General features: G+C 38.4%; 1 protein-coding gene across 2 annotated transcripts in view; it reads right to left on the reverse strand.

The window, feature by feature from the left end:
* Positions 1–16,010, reverse strand: part of strn3 (striatin, calmodulin binding protein 3) — a 26,860-nt gene continuing 10,850 nt past the window's right edge. Inside the window, exons 2-16 of one of the 2 annotated variants that reach the window (XM_057344783.1) lie at positions 9,617–9,720; positions 9,380–9,453; positions 9,216–9,294; positions 8,888–9,064; positions 8,608–8,746; positions 7,866–8,007; positions 6,270–6,406; positions 5,310–5,485; positions 5,138–5,185; positions 3,547–3,668; positions 3,266–3,433; positions 2,886–3,026; positions 2,660–2,767; positions 1,470–1,556; positions 1–1,250 (exon numbers count right to left, since the gene is read on the reverse strand). In XM_057344783.1, coding sequence (XP_057200766.1) covers positions 1,081–1,250; positions 1,470–1,556; positions 2,660–2,767; positions 2,886–3,026; positions 3,266–3,433; positions 3,547–3,668; positions 5,138–5,185; positions 5,310–5,485; positions 6,270–6,406; positions 7,866–8,007; positions 8,608–8,746; positions 8,888–9,064; positions 9,216–9,294; positions 9,380–9,453; positions 9,617–9,720 — 1,872 coding nt within the window. In that variant the 3' untranslated portion in view covers positions 1–1,080. Of the gene's footprint in view, positions 1,251–1,469; positions 1,557–2,659; positions 2,768–2,885; positions 3,027–3,265; positions 3,434–3,546; positions 3,669–5,137; positions 5,186–5,309; positions 5,486–6,269; positions 6,407–7,865; positions 8,008–8,607; positions 8,747–8,887; positions 9,065–9,215; positions 9,298–9,379; positions 9,454–9,616; positions 9,721–16,010 lie in introns of both variants that reach the window. The other variant, XM_057344782.1, reaches the window with a different exon arrangement.

Consider the following 16,010-nt stretch of genomic DNA (forward strand, 5'->3'; position numbering starts at 1 on the left):
AAAAAAAAACATTAATATTCATCTATAGGTTTGCTTGTTATTGGATTATGAGCCCCAATTGGTTTGCAACGGCCCAATCTACTAGTTACCATCGAGCTTTGCTCTGAACAAAAAACAAGACTATCCACAAACTGAAAATAAATAAGCCAATAGTGTTCAGATCCTGTGATAATTCAACTCAAAAACAGTAAGGTGTACAAAACATCATGTGACAGGACGCTGCAGTTTATCTGTAGATTCCTAAAAGCTCTGAGCACCACATACGTATTTCTACTAGTGTACAGTCTCTCTTTTATGTGATAAAACAAGATTAAAGCAATGTCACGTAGCAGTATGCAATAGGGTGGCACTCATCCCAAGTATCCAGAGACACAAGACCATTCATGAAAGAGAACCGCGTAAAATGGAGGGCTTGAGAGGGATTATAGCCCCTTTCCTTTAAAAAAAAGTGATTTTCAGCGGTTTTACGACAGTCTTTATTTATATAAAATTGATTATAAAAACTATACTTTTTTACACAAACATGGAACAAACTCTAAAGGTATGAGGCTGACTGAGTTGAAGTGTTTAACTGTATTGGTTTTCACGCTACATTAGGGTGAGGAAGGCGACTGAGATTAGGGTGTGGTTTATGGCTCGCCGGGGTGGGCGGGGCTCCGTTCCGCCAGCCCGCACAGCCCAGGTAATGGTCGGTGACAACCTACTGATGAACATGAGAACCACTTCATGGTCACTGAAACATACCTACAGGACAAAAAACCAGCCGAAAAGCTACAAACACTGGTCTCACTCCAGCTCTGACTTAAAGTATATTACAGTTATTTTTTCTTTTCTGTGGAAACATTTTTGAAACCGATCGAGCGCTCCACACTGGCTTCGCAAAAACAGCACTTCCCCTCATGGCACCTGGTATCGTTGTGTGTGTAGCGTGAGTTTGACAGCAGAGGTGGTGGTGGTGGTGGAGGAAGCCACGTCGTTGTAGTGTGTGAAATGCTACTCTTGTTACAAGGCAGTGAAACCGTCCGTTTCTTGCTCTCGGTCTTAAAAGTATTAACTAATTCAGGTGCGGACGAGGGCTTTTTATACAAACACTTTGGCCAGGGCGTCGGCTCCAGCACTTCCTATATATGCCTTGGATGGATGGAAAGCAACGTCGTATATGGCCTCGTCCGACTTTTTCCTGTGAGCCGTAACTTCCTGTACACAAGTCTTACTGTCCAGGTTCCAAAGGCGGATGGAACTGTCGTGACCTGGTGGATGATGAAGAAAAGGTGTTATTTTTTTAAATCCTGAGCTTCGTTTTAAAGGTGTATTTATAGGTGACACTATTCATGAAAAGAAAACATGTATACAAGATCTCTATACATATTACTTTATTAATAAAAAATGTGTGCGCATTAAAATTGTAAATTGTTTTAGTCACATATGACTTATAAACAGGCCTTCACAGCTGTGTAAATAATACTTACTTCCTGACATCAAGTAGATACCATTTGGATCTATAGCCAGACTAGTCACAGCATCCAAGTGAGCCACCATTGCATGAATGGCTTTACCTGCACAGAGAGATGGACAGAAGGTGATGAGTAATCCCTGGCATTAAATATCAAATATAACAAAAAAATGTCTCTTCTAAACATAAAGAGAAGCATGCATTGGAACGCATTAATATTGGATGTAAAATCAACAAATATAATTAAATATGTTTTATCAAGTAAAATACAATCCCTTAATTTGTTTTCTTTACTATACAAACAAATTATGCACATATATTATGTAATGAAAAATGATCATTTAACAACAAAAAGCTGCTGTCCTTCTGAAACCTTGTATCTCCATATTTCGTGATTTTTTTGCCATAAATCATTATTATTAGTCACCCTTTATGTTTCTCATTGGGTTTTGCAAATATCTAACCAATAAATAAGTATTAAAAAAGTAGGGATGCACGATAAATTATCGACCATATCGGTATTGGCCGATAAATGGTCGTTTTTAATGTTATCGGTAGATAAAACAATTTAGGCCGATATATTATTGCTGATAAATCATAAATCATTTCCTCTGGTTAAACTTCTTCAGCTGCACGCTGCTCACAGTTAAAATACAGTACAGTACTGTCTTTCTGTCATGACCATTCATTTACTGCTATTAGACCCTAGCTGTCTGAATGCTTTCTGTCTTGAGACCTGTTAGACGTGGCTATTAAGAACATATTTCTGTAATTTGCATATTAAATAAAAAAATATACCAGAAATTTTGAAGGTTAAAGAATCATTAACTAGCGTAAAGTAGGCTTGGTACATGATTTTAAGGGGAAAATGAGAACTAATGGTTACCTTGTTTTCGGCAGTGAATGTTTTCAAATAAAAGCAGTGGTCAACTTTTTGCCTTTTGTTTCAGTCTTATCGACCAATATATTGGTTATCGGCTTCCAATGTTAAAGAATTATCGGTATAAATTTACGTATCGGTGCATCCCTATTAAAAAGTGCTTGTCAACTTTGACAACACAGTATGTAATCATTTAAAAACCAGAGTGTTTTTTCCATTTCCTGAAAAACAACACATTTGGACATACAAGGTTTCAGAAGGACAGCTACGATATTTAAGATGGACATTTATATAGACTGAAACACCAACAACAACACACCACTCACCTGATTTATTATCAAAGAACTTGATGTGTCTGTCCTCGTGAGCTGTGACTGTGATTGGCAGGGTGGGGTGGGAGACTACTTGATTAATATGATTCCCACAAGGAATAGCTGCAACAAAGCAAAGGTATACATATCACAAATCCAACTGGAATACAACTCGGAAGCACTACATTATCTACAAAGAAAAGCTTTAACTCTTAAGACCGTGATGTAGAAATGAAGGTACCGCTCTCTCCCTGTGCGGAGAACACCACAATGGGCTGAGACGTCTCCAGATCATAAATGACAGCGTCTCCCGTGTTGAAGGACGCCACCATATGAGCTGGATCACACCCGTTGAAGTCAATGGATGTGGGCATACCATGATCTGAAATAAAGAAATTATACTTGTGACCAGGTAAACCAACACATTACTAAATGCCACATAAAAACAAGGTTAACACAAATATTGATCAATATTTTTAAATAATCAGTCATTATAAAATTATATTACATGATATTCCTAAATAGCAATAACCAATGAATACAATGACCTAAGGTTTTACAAACTTCAGTCTTTTACAAGCCTGGAAATCCCCAAATGAATGGAAAACACCCTCCTCTAACCTCTATCCGAGTTAAACGTCTTCAGACACGGTGACTTCTCCTCAGGGTTCCACAACTTGATCGTCCCATCAGCTGAACAGGAGAGCAGCCGGTTTTTGATTCCACTGTAAGCCAGCCCCCACACTGCATCACTGTGACCCAACAACGTACCAGCCAACACGCTGGGATCTGAGCAAAACAAAGGACTTTTCTGAGTCGAATATATAGACTTGCGAAACATGTCAAAGCCTCGGCAGTGCCAAACACAGTGCTATGCTTGTGTGATTTCCTCCTCTTCTCACCATATGTATCGTAAGGGTCTACATTTGAGCTGGGGATGTTCCACCACTGTATTGTTGAATCGATTCCACCACTGAAACACTGCTCACCATTTGAGGTCAGAGCCAATGAGAGAACAGGCCCACTACAGAAAGCAGAAAACAGCTTTAGAAGTTTAAAATCAGCCATTTACACATTTATTGATACAGAGACCCAAAATATCTCTCGACATTTCAGCCACGTTAGAAATGTTTGAATGTCACGGTCATACAAGACTTTCAGAATGCAAAATGGTTACACAGAGCCCTGTGTATATGGGCAGAAACTAGAAAAACCAATGATTGGGTTGGGTTTTTTAATTACACAACATAGATTTCGATGTATTCGCACTATTATTGCTGTTTTTGTTATTTTACAGCTGTATTGTACAAAACTGGATTGTGCTATATTATTATTATTATTAGCATTTCCTCCAATTGAAAAAGTCACAGCGTGGTGTTTCGATCTTCTATTGGTCACACGTCACCACGTGATACCAATTCGCAGGTCAGAGTTCACCAAACTTGGCCTTTGGAATGCAGTGAAATGCGAATTTTGATTATGAATGGAAGTCAATAGAATGAATAATTTTGCATTAGATGAAGATAACAAAATATGTCACCAGGCGAAATTTATTTGGAATAAATATAACCCATTCAAAGAAGTACATATGTTATATATTCATATTATATATATTAAAAAAGTAAGAATGAAGCTCCACCTCAAAAGCAGATTCAACTAAAACGTATGANATATATAATCTGTTATAAAATAAATATTTTGACACTTTCTCGTTGTCAAGCTTAAATGAACGTCTGTTCAACAAAGAATAAGAATCTGTGTGAATACGAGGGAAACCTGTAGAAACTTATTTCAAACATCTGCTAAAATGACACTGGAACAAACTAAACGGTTTAAAAAAGAATGTCTAAAAATTCTAGCTTCATTTGTATGCCGATTCCACTTGGCTTGCTATCCAATGCAAACGAGATTCATGAATTATTAAGTGTGGCTCAAGTGTCCAAATAGTTTTCGGGCATTTCACGTATATATAAGTGTACATAAAGAAGCATACAGCCTCTCTCAAGGCAACAGATATGTCCTGCTTGGTCAGTCATAAGTGCTGACAGCAAAGTAAAACATCCTAGAAGCAAGTGGTAAAAAGTTACCAAATCATATGTGCTCACAAAAATGGGACTGAGATCTGAGGGTGAAAATGATGTGTCCTCAATTACAACCACTGAGTTAAAAAAAAACCTTGTTGTCAAACAACAAGCAATGCTCATTGGTAGTTTCATGAACTGGCTTTAAATAACTGACATCACCACACGCTTTTAGCTGTTGTGCTCACTGTCCACTGGAACAGAGAACAGTGGGAACACGTTCTGCAGAATGATGAATAACATGTCACATTCTGATGGATGATGTGAGCTCAGAAGAAGCCAGAACCTTTCTGAGCACATAATGCCAATAAAGTGACTGTTTGATGAAGCCTTTCGGCAATGCTTTCATTGCATGATTCTTAAACCACACAAAAAAACTAACAAGATAAAACTCATGAACTCAATTACTCACACATGCCCTCTAAAGGTGTATATAGGCTCCACATCAAAAGAGGCACTTCTGCAATGACAGATAAAACATGACGTTAAACCCCAGGTTCAATCATTTTCCAAATATGAGTATGCCATAACTGTAGATCAAAACCACTAATGCTCTATTCCCAGAATGCAAAACCATCCCTTACCTTTTGGCAGGAACTGTCTTCTGGAGGTTCCAGAGTTTGAGGGTGTGGTCTTCCGAGACGGTGACCAATACCGGTTCCACAGGATGGAAGGCCAGGGACCGGACTCCATCGAAGTGGCTTCGCAGGGTATATTTGGGATTCCATGTCTTTCTGAATGCGTCCTTATTGGCTGGCAGCTAAACGTAGAGGTAGGGGAACACCAATGTATAGGCATTTCAACAACTGTGACATAAAACCTGGAAATCGCAGGTGGCATGATTCTTTTCTAAAATATTTTTGAAGATGAACACAATTGAAACTGTATTAGGTCCAGTCATTGAAATCTAGTGGCAAGGTTGCGAATTGCAACCAGCCGCTCACTCCACCTCTCCCGTTTTAAACACTACGACGGCTGACAGAACATGGCGAATTACATGCAAGGGGACCCGCGGTGTATGTAGATAGAAATAGCTCATTCTTAGGTAATAAAAACATAACGCTTCATTGTGTAAGCTCTTTATATACCTCCGAAGACATAGTTATGTATATTATATTGCATTTCTGTCAATAGATCCTCCCAAAAATTACACACTGGACCTTTAAAGAGATAGTTCACCCACAATGAAAATTCTGTCATCATTTACTCACCCTCTTGTCATTTTAAAGCTGTATGACTTCCTTTCGTCTGCAGAACACAAAAGAAGATAATCTGAAGAATGTTGGTAACCGAACAATGGGGGTACCCATTCACTTCGATTGTACAGATAAAAAAAAACAATGCCCCTGGTGTTCTGTTACCAACATTCTTCAAAATATCTTCTTTCGTGTTCTGCAGAAGAAAGAAAGCCATACAGGTTTTGAAATAACCGGAGATGATCATTTTTGGGTGAACTTTAATAAATCTTTATTATAAATGGCATCTCTATTCATTAATGTCAATGTTCCTGCATTAAAACCAGTGAAACAAGATGGCATGCTTACATCATAGCTGTATTCAGTCTCGTCATTGGACACGGTCAGATCGGCGAGATCTCCCAGGCCTAGAACACTTTCCAACATGTCATCAGAGCCCATGATAAAGGACTTGCCCCCACCAGGCGTGAATGGCAAAGGCTCAGCTAAGAATAGAAAAGCATAGAGAGGGGTCTGGTAAACAAGGTGCCACTCTGAAGTGGAATCCAGAGCTCTCTGATTGGTTAAGCAAGGTCTCGAGCTCTTTTACAAACACAAACACTAGCACTTGAACCCAATTACACAGCTCATAGTGTTGATACTAAATAAACACCCCTTAAGAAAGAAATAAACAGCCTCTGGGTAATATGTTCATACTTTCATAGAGACAAATTTCCACTTAGGTGGACAATAAAGTTATACAATACAATACAATACAATACAATACAATAGAAGTGTCGGACTTGTTGAGCTCAAATAATCTAATTACAAGCAAATCATTGTCATAGGCTGATATTGCACTGTAATAATAATATATACAGCCGTGGAAAAAACTTAAGAGACCATTTCAGAGACTATTTTTCTGATGTTTAGGTAAAATGATCATTTTTGTTTCATTCTGTGAACTACTAACAATATTTATACCAAATTTCAAATAAATTTATTGTTTCTATTTTGCAGAAAATGAAAACAAGAGAAACAAAATAACAGAAAAGATGCTCTGTATTTTTTCAGACCTCAAATACTGCAAAGAAAACAAGTTCATATTCACGTTTTCTACATGGCAAAGTTAAAAAAATATGTTTATGTGATAACCTGGATTTTTATCACAGTATTTATTTGTCTTGTCATGCTGTTAGTATTTCATATTGCTGTTGGATGACTTTATGCCACTCCTGAGGTTTGATTTTGTTGAAATTCAACACATCTGGAAAAATTTGAAATGGTCTCTTAACTTTTTCTGCGGCTGTATAGGCTTATAGCCACAACCCCTATAAGTTTGATCTACATCTTTACATCTTTGACAACGTATGGTTCTTTTAAAAATACACATCCTTTTTAGGTCTAAGTGACATTTACATAATCCTTAATTTCAGAATTGGGACAGAGCAGACAGAGGAGCGTAAGTGATAAAGAAAGTAGAAGTGTGGGAGTGTGGTGGGCTGATGTGTGTGTGACCCAGCTGGCTCTGGATCAGGGTAAGAGAATCTACTGCGCTGGAGGACACGAGAATGCTGATGCGGCAACTGGCCTAACTGAGACTCAACTGCAGGGTCAGCACGCAGCCCGGCACAAATAAAGAACACGCGAGCAAAAATTAAAGGAACAGCTCGCCTCAAAAATTTTGGAATATTTTATCTGAGTCACATAGACTGCCGCTACGAAGTTTTTTGTCTTTGTTGAACCACCTACTCGTGCTTCTTCTCAATTCATTAAAGAAAGAAAATAAAACATTTAACTATTACTTTAATTCTAACCCTTCTTTCCACCCTAAAGGAAAAACTTCACAGGCCACCAGCCACACCTCATAAATCCCTCAAGTCTGTTTATATTTTCAAGAGATGTGCCCTATTTTTACTCATAAATGATTGTAGAGCTATCTGAAATGACTAGTGTGTGTTTTACCCCACTCTGTGCCATCTCCTGAACTCCGGGCCTCCCCGGCACCTTCTCCATCCTCGGCATTCACCAGGAAGTCAAACTCCTTCAGTGCCTCTTCTGTGTCCGCGTCATCTGGCAAATCTGATGCCAAACCTTCATTTCCAACCTGATGGAAAAGCAGTTATGCTTTTACAGTCATCTCTACTTCAAAATGACACTATGCTATGTTTCCAGGATGTCGGTGTTTATATAATAGCACATATATTTGTGACCCTGGATGACAAAACCAGTCTTAAGTAGCACGGGAACATTTTTAGTAAAAGACAAAAATACATTGTGTGGGTCAAAATTATCGATTTTTCTTTTATGCCAAAAATCATTAGGATATTAAGTAAAGATCATGTTCCATGAAGATATTTTGTAAATTTCCTACCTTAAATATATAAAACTTTATTTTTGTGAGTGGATGGTCTGCCACAGTGCCCCTGATTAACAACTTCAAAGGCAATTTTCTCAATATTTTGATTTTTTTGCGCTCTCAGATTCCAGAGTTTTAAACGGTTGTATCTCAGCCAGATATTGTCCTATTTTAACAACTCATATATCTATAGAAAGTTTATTTAGTCAGTTTTCAGATTATGTAAAAATCTAAATTTCGAAAAATTTACCCATAAGACTGGTTTTGTTGTCCAGGGTCACATTTATTATTCATCATAATATTAACAATTTCCTACGCAAGTTACATCAACGCTCGTATTTCACTCACCTTAATTTTATGCTTTTTTATTCTGCGTGTGTCACTTCTGTCCGGCACGTCCTCCATTATATCTCCCTCCTCATCTTCCTCTTCATCGCTATCATCTGCATTTTCTAAAAAATTAAATGTCTCCAGAACCTCTGGATTCCTGTTAAACCAAAGGTTTTGATCACTAAGTAAAGCAGAAAATTCTCTTTTAACTACAATGCTATGATAACTATGATACTAGGCCTCGGTCAGGACAGACACTATTTAATTTTCAAGGAATAGTGAGTCGGGAAATCTGTACCTTTTCATATCTTGTCCCTTTCTTTTGGCTGGAGACTCTCCTCCATTAAGAATCTGCTCTAGGTTCTTGGTTTCCACTGAACCGTTCTGCTCAGAGCCAGACAGCCCCAGTAATGACCGCACTCTCTGCGACCGAACGTCCAATATTGTGTCTGTATAGCCTACTTCCTGAAGATATCTGAATGGAACACAGAGAAGCATAAAGAGAACTACATATGAAGCTCTTACAATCAGGGGATATAAGTCATAATACGATGTTACATGAACTTCCTTAACAGGCAGACTGAGACTTACTGGCAGAAAAACATACTGACTCATGGCCAACTTACTGTCTGAGGAGTTGCCTGCCCTGTTTCCATGTTAACTGACTGTTTTGAGGTATGGCCGACACCTCTGTATCTTTGGTATCTTCTGAAAAGAAACACATGAGTAAATATGAAAGAAAACCCATGCAGCCAAAACACCGTTTCAAAAATAGGTGAATTATTTTTACCTGATTCAAAGCTGGGCATTTTCACTTCACCTTGATTTAGTTCTGTCCCATATTTTAATTTATGGTATTTTGCTCTGGTAATGGGTGAGAGACTTTTGGTTAATTATTTTCAAATTAAAAATATATATATATGCAAATTTAATATACATGAAATCATTTCTGAAATAATATTAATTAAATAATGATTTTATATTATTTATGAGATGGCAAAAAGTAGATGAAAAAACAGGTACAAACCTTTCTTGCTTTAATGCGTATTCTAACATTTTTATTCTTCTAACAAGGTCATTCTTTAAGTTTTCTTGACCCTTTCTTTCTCCTTGAAGGAACGCTATTCGGGCCTGTAAAACAAAAAAAAATCCATAAGGACTGATTTGCTGCAAAATAAGGTATTTACTTTGATCATCATTCTTATTGCAGCAAGGAGACAGTAATGTTGAACAGACAGGATGTTCAAGAGATTTTCTAAACAAGATGGCAGAATTTCTTTACAAACAATCAATGCTTATTAATAAATCAAAGCCATTTCTATACTGACAATGATGGCTGTGCTGACTCAGGCTAATGGAAGTTAATCCAAAGTAAAGCAATATCCCCTAAATATTTATACACAATAGAAGAAATGAACCATCCCCATACCCCATCTTTAAGATATTTATGTGGCATGTAGCCTCATTTCTTGCAAGCTATTTCATGCATTCTGACTTCTTTACTGGGGTGCGGGAAAAATGTGATTCTTAGATGCATCGCGATGCAGACGTGGATGATTCTGAATCGATTCACAAAAGTCCAAAAATCGATTTTTAAATGTATTAATAAATGTGATGTTAGCGGAACAAAAAAGGCAGAAGTCATTCGCGGGTGCGGACAGTTTAGAGATCGCACACCTCATGCACAGCAGTAAAGATAAACGAGCAGTAAAGATAAAGAAAATGATCCAGCCCCCTTGGACTAAACCTTGAGATAAACAAAATACATTAGAATGGTCTTTCTCTCTCTATTCTCTGCAGTGAGCAGAGTAAAAGCACCGCATTTAATTCACTGTGCCGCAGCATACTTGTCACTAAATGAGTGCAAATAGCGTTTTTCCAAAACCTGTCACTAACTGTTAAGACATAAGTACATGAACATACTTCTGTAAATATGCACAGTTTGTTACCAGAGGTGCTGGGTGCGCTGCATTAGATGAATCCTCCACAGGTGAATGATGATTTTGTAAGACGATTATGCAATTCCTGAACTTACTGCCGGTGTCATGAAAAACATGACACCGGTTAACATGTAGTATTAATTAGTCACGTTAATTACTATATTATACTTATTTTAACGTCTGACAAGAGAAACAGAAAATATGCAAATGAGAACGGCTTCACAGGGCAGTTTTGCATTATAATACAGAATGTGACAGTTCAGAGAACAGAAGCAAAAGTGCCAACACTAGTCTGACTCGTAATGATGTCACACATATGCAAATTAGCACGTCGAGAATCGATTCCAAAAATCGAATCTTGACCCTCAGAATCGATTCTGAATCGAATCGTGATGGACCAAAGCATTCCCATTCTTTACACTGTTAAACGTGCTGGCTTGGTCATCACACATTGTCAAAAAACGAGTTGGACGTATGACATAGAATTTCTGTGCTCGATACACTCCGCCAAGGTTCGTACAGGTTTCAGAAAGTTTTTTTCGAACATGGATTCCCATTTGGTAACAAGGGTTCTTAGTCCCTTATAGGTCAAATCTCCCTGAAAAGCACGCCCGCTCGTCCAACGTGAGCAAAGAGCACGCCCACGCGCCAACCAGCAACGTGAGCAAAGAGCACGCCCACGCACCAACCAGCAACGTGAGCAAAGAGCACGCCCACGCGCCAACCAAAAACGTGAGCAAAGAGCACGCCCATGCGTCAACCAAAAACGTGAGCAAAGAGCACGCCCACGCGTCAACCGAGCGAGCGTGAGAGAAAGAGCACCGTCATCAATGTGTTCAAACTAAAGACTCTTTGAAGATACGAAGTATGCAATACTACTCTATAGGTACTCAAGATTAATATGAGATTGGGAAAAACTGCGTGTGCCACTGCTACCCCATCTTTAAGATTAAGTTTGACTGATAAACGGCACTGACAACAGATTCTTGAAACTCCTATTACTTTTGCATAAATGTGATACATTACAGTTTGGATATCATTTCTTTAAAATATGTTTATATTTTTGCATTGTTTTTACATATTTTTACAGTTTAGTCAATAGTGGTTATTTCTGTAACTTGAGCTATTTTACTTTGCATGATTGTGTATTTTACCTTGTGTTCTATATCAGTATAAATTTAGCAAACTATCAGTTACTTGGTTATCGGCAGATACTGCCCAACATAGTTATCATAAAATCCAATATCAGTTGTCTTCTACTTCCGATAGTGGTAAATATGTCCATTTTATAATGGACCACAGTTGAAACATGTATACAGGGAAGCAACACAAAGCCACCCGCATGCACTGGCCCAGAGGAACAGAGCTCTCCAGAGCAGGTTAACATTAGCAAATGAGAGCAGCTGTGCAACTTGACCCCTCTTAAAGGCCAGTGAGTGAATGAGAGGAGGCAAGGGGCGGGGTTATTTATAGACAACCCAAACCCTCAACCTTTCTTCCTCTAGAGAAAAGCTCCTGCAGGTTCACATAACAACCCGATTTATTTAGTAGGTAAACTGAAAGAGGACTTCCTGTGTGGTTTTCGTAGAAAAAGGGAAGGTGAGATGGGCTTGCGGAACAACCTGAGACTTGTCCTTTATATTCCTATGATGCAATGTTTTCCTACTTGTTAGGATGACAGAAAAGAACATGGGGGGGTTAAAAAACGGTATGTATATACGTATGTATATAGGAGTCCATAATTACATCGCAAATGACACACGTGCTCCTGTGGAATTTGACTATAGAATACATGACACAGTTAGCATGACAGACGACAATCCATTGATCGAGTCAACACTACTGGTACAAAATGTACTTGAACTGTTAGACTCCAACACACACAAACAAATCACTTGACACGCTCTGAACGTGTTTTCTGAAACAGGTAAGCGCTTCTGTAACGTGACAGCAAATAGTACAGAAAACTGCAAAGCAGAATATACATATAGACCCCTTCACAACATCCAGACAAGGAAACATACTCTGTAAGGAACACTCTCCAAGAGGTAAATATGTCAATGAATAAACAATAAAGAGAAGACAGGGACAACTACAGAGGGTTCACAACTAGGTGCAAAATCTTTAAGAATAGGATTGGTAGATTAGACTAACTAAAATAGCTCAACAAGCTCTAAAAAAATAATTTTTGGAGAGATAAAATTAATATCAACCTGCATAAGACTAATAATAATAAAAGTTATGGAGAGGCAGTGTTTCCAATACAATGCATTTACTTGGGAGGTCCGCCCAGGTATATTAATGGCCGCCCAAGTATATTTGCATCCACATTTTGTAATTTTTTATCCATTCGTGATAATGACTGCATCTGTGATCGATTAACTAGTGGATAATCAGCGCTTCCGCATCTTCTCTCTTCCCTGATTTGTTTGGTGTGAGTGGCGCGTGGCCGCGTGCGCGTCCTCCTCTTCCGTGTTTGCATGCACTCTCTTCTTCCAATGAGCTCCATGTGTGTGTGAGCCCTCGGCCTCTCATCCGCACGTGTAGTTAGCTCCGTGTAGTGTATTTAACTGTCACTTGCATTTAAAATCAAAGAAGCGTTCATGATACAGCAACACATTTTCGAGAAAGGACAAACCACCTATAGCCGCTCTTTAATGTAGATGTACTGTATTGTGATTTTGTCCGATGATGTTGCGTTTATAAATCAGGATTTTAGCAGCAGTTAAAGTGACTGCTGGTGGCATTCAGTTGTAAAATACAGTATAATGTCACAGATCAGAGAGTAGAAGAAAACGCAGTGCTAACACTAACAAGAAGCGATGACGTCACAAATATGCTAATTAGTTCGTGACGTCACCAGCGCCACAAGTCGGTCAAAATCCTGTGGGAAACACTGAGAGGGCTTGGAATATCTCATGATATGAGCAGACAACATCTTCAGTAAAATAGTGTTCAGGCAGTGTGATTCCATTTCCATGCATGGCTTCCTAAAGCACTGGGTCACTGGTGTTTTTTGGAGATGTAACAGTAGACAGAAGCATCCAGATTAATTCTTCAGTTGTCTGTAGGTGTTGAAGGGGTTTTTCTTTATCATGGAGAGGATAATGTCATCATCCACCACTTTTATCTTATATAAACGTCCAGGATTTTTTTTGTTGCTGAGCTCAGCAGTGTGTTGTTTTTTCTCAGAATGTACCAAATTGTTGATTTAGCCACTCTTAATGTTCCCGGGGTCTTTCTGATGAATTTGTTGTGTTTTTGAAATCTAACTATGGTCTGTTTCACTTGCATGGAGATCTCCCTGAACCCCATAATGTGGGTTCGCAGCAACTGCTACCAAAAGCAAACACCACACGTAGAATCAACTCCAGACCTTCAACATGCTTCATTTATGAAGAAATGATTTAAGGAAAAGCCCATACCTGTGAATAAAATAGCTTTTGAGTCAACTGTCCAATTACTTTTTTTTGTTGAAAAAAGGGGGAGCTACATATAAAAGAACAGTAATTCCTAAACCCTTCAGATAATCTGGACGTGACTACACTCTAAATAAAGATGAGAGTGTGCACTTTAAGACAATATCCATTATAAAACTGTAATTTGAATACATTTTGTTACACAGCCAAAATAAACCTTTCACTTTTGAGATTAAAACACTTGAGATTAAAAAAACGACAGTCTTTTCTTGGTGTGGATAATGATTTGGGTATGTGTTTAAAAATACCTCACGTATGCCCAAATCAGAAACAAGGTTATTTTTCACGTAGCGTTAACTTTTGAACACATAGAGTATGCTAGCTAACTTTGTTAGTTATACAACTAGCAGTTAACTATCGGCCAGAAACTAAACATTAAGGAAAGTGTTTGTCATCTCTTTTCCTTTAGTTCTCACAAGTGCATTAGAATAAAGGGAGAGGGAACAGTGAGAAGGCTCATGTTATGTGTCAGGTTTGTGTTCAAGTAAATGCATTTAACGTTACTAACGTTTGCCACTGTTAGTACACGCAGACATCTATAGATGTATTCGCTCTCAGTTTATCTTTATTATACACGCTTGGTTTCTCTCTCCGGTACGTGTAGATGTCAGGCCATTTAACTGGAGGTAATCCTGTCAGTTCGTCCCTGGATCCATTGAGTGAGCACGTACAGGTCGGCCAGGTTCCTTGCGTTTAACTTTTTCAGAAACAATCGCGGTCCTAGACAGTGAGTGACCTTACATGTTAAAACGTAATTGATTTTTTCTAGTCATTGTCAAAAAGCAAGCAAACAAAACGTGCTACCTAGCGTTGGTAATGCAGTCAGGGGGATCTTTCTGCCTCCACCTAAGCTCCGCCCACAAAAACGTGTCACAATGTTTACTAACAGTAAAGGCGTCTATATCAGCCTAAATGTTATTATCGATACAGATAAGGCCCATAATTTATCGTGCATCCCTAGTAAATGTTATACATGACACTCAAGCTAAATTAAGAAAAAGACATTGAAACAATAAGACTAACCGTGTTGATCGATATAATAATCATAAGTTTTCTGTCAGTAAAAGAATCTAAACAGTTGCTCACCTGTCTAGTAAAACACATGCAAGATCAGCGTCTCTGTCTAGTAAAAATGTCTTTGTTGACAGAACCAGCTGCAAACAGTAAAGAATAATTGTGCTCCATAACAAATGCACAAAACAAGATAGTTGCTTGATAGATGCTACAAACTAATACTTTCACATTTGTCCACGAGACTGCGTTGTCATGGTTTCTACGGCAGTAAAAACAGAAACCGAGGGTAATGCCAGAGACTGTGTTATTAGGGAGATGCAAGGTTTGGGGAAAGCGTAACGGCTTACATGAATCATGTGAGGCACCTCAGCCAATCATGTAACAGCCTCTAGTCTGCTTTCCTGCATTCTGCTATGTTTTGACTAAAGTTTGCAGGCTTACCATCTAGTGTCTTTGGTAATGCGGATATGACGCCATTGACAGCCGACTGCCAGACACGGCCTCGTGTCACTGGTTAAAATGACAATTTTCTCACGATTTACAAGTAGTTGGAAACATTTGAGATATTTTAAGTACTCAAATGAACAAAAGATATAACACTAGCCTAGTGGTTTTTGGATCACAATAAAAAATACACCTACATGTATATATTAGGACTATCAAACGATTAATCGCATCCAGAATAAAAGTTGACACAATAACGGCCACTCCTCTTCGTGGCCGCATTACCACCTCGGGGTGTGCATTAACTTTCGATAATTGAACGGCCCGTCGTCAATTATTCCTTACATATAAAATATTACTTTGATTCGACCAAACAGAAATGTTTTTAAATCAAATAAAGCTTTTTATGCTTTTCAACTAACTTTTCATCCCACAATAGTCAACTAAATTAACCAGTCTTACTAAATGAGCAAAGCTCATTCACATCCTGCGTTCTCTTGTGGTTCACAATGAACAATAACTCCACCAGCGGAATCTGCTCAAA

Source organism: Triplophysa rosa, linkage group LG10 (genome assembly GCF_024868665.1).
Source record: "Triplophysa rosa linkage group LG10, Trosa_1v2, whole genome shotgun sequence".
In the NCBI taxonomy this organism is placed as follows: Eukaryota; Metazoa; Chordata; class Actinopteri; order Cypriniformes; family Nemacheilidae; genus Triplophysa; species Triplophysa rosa.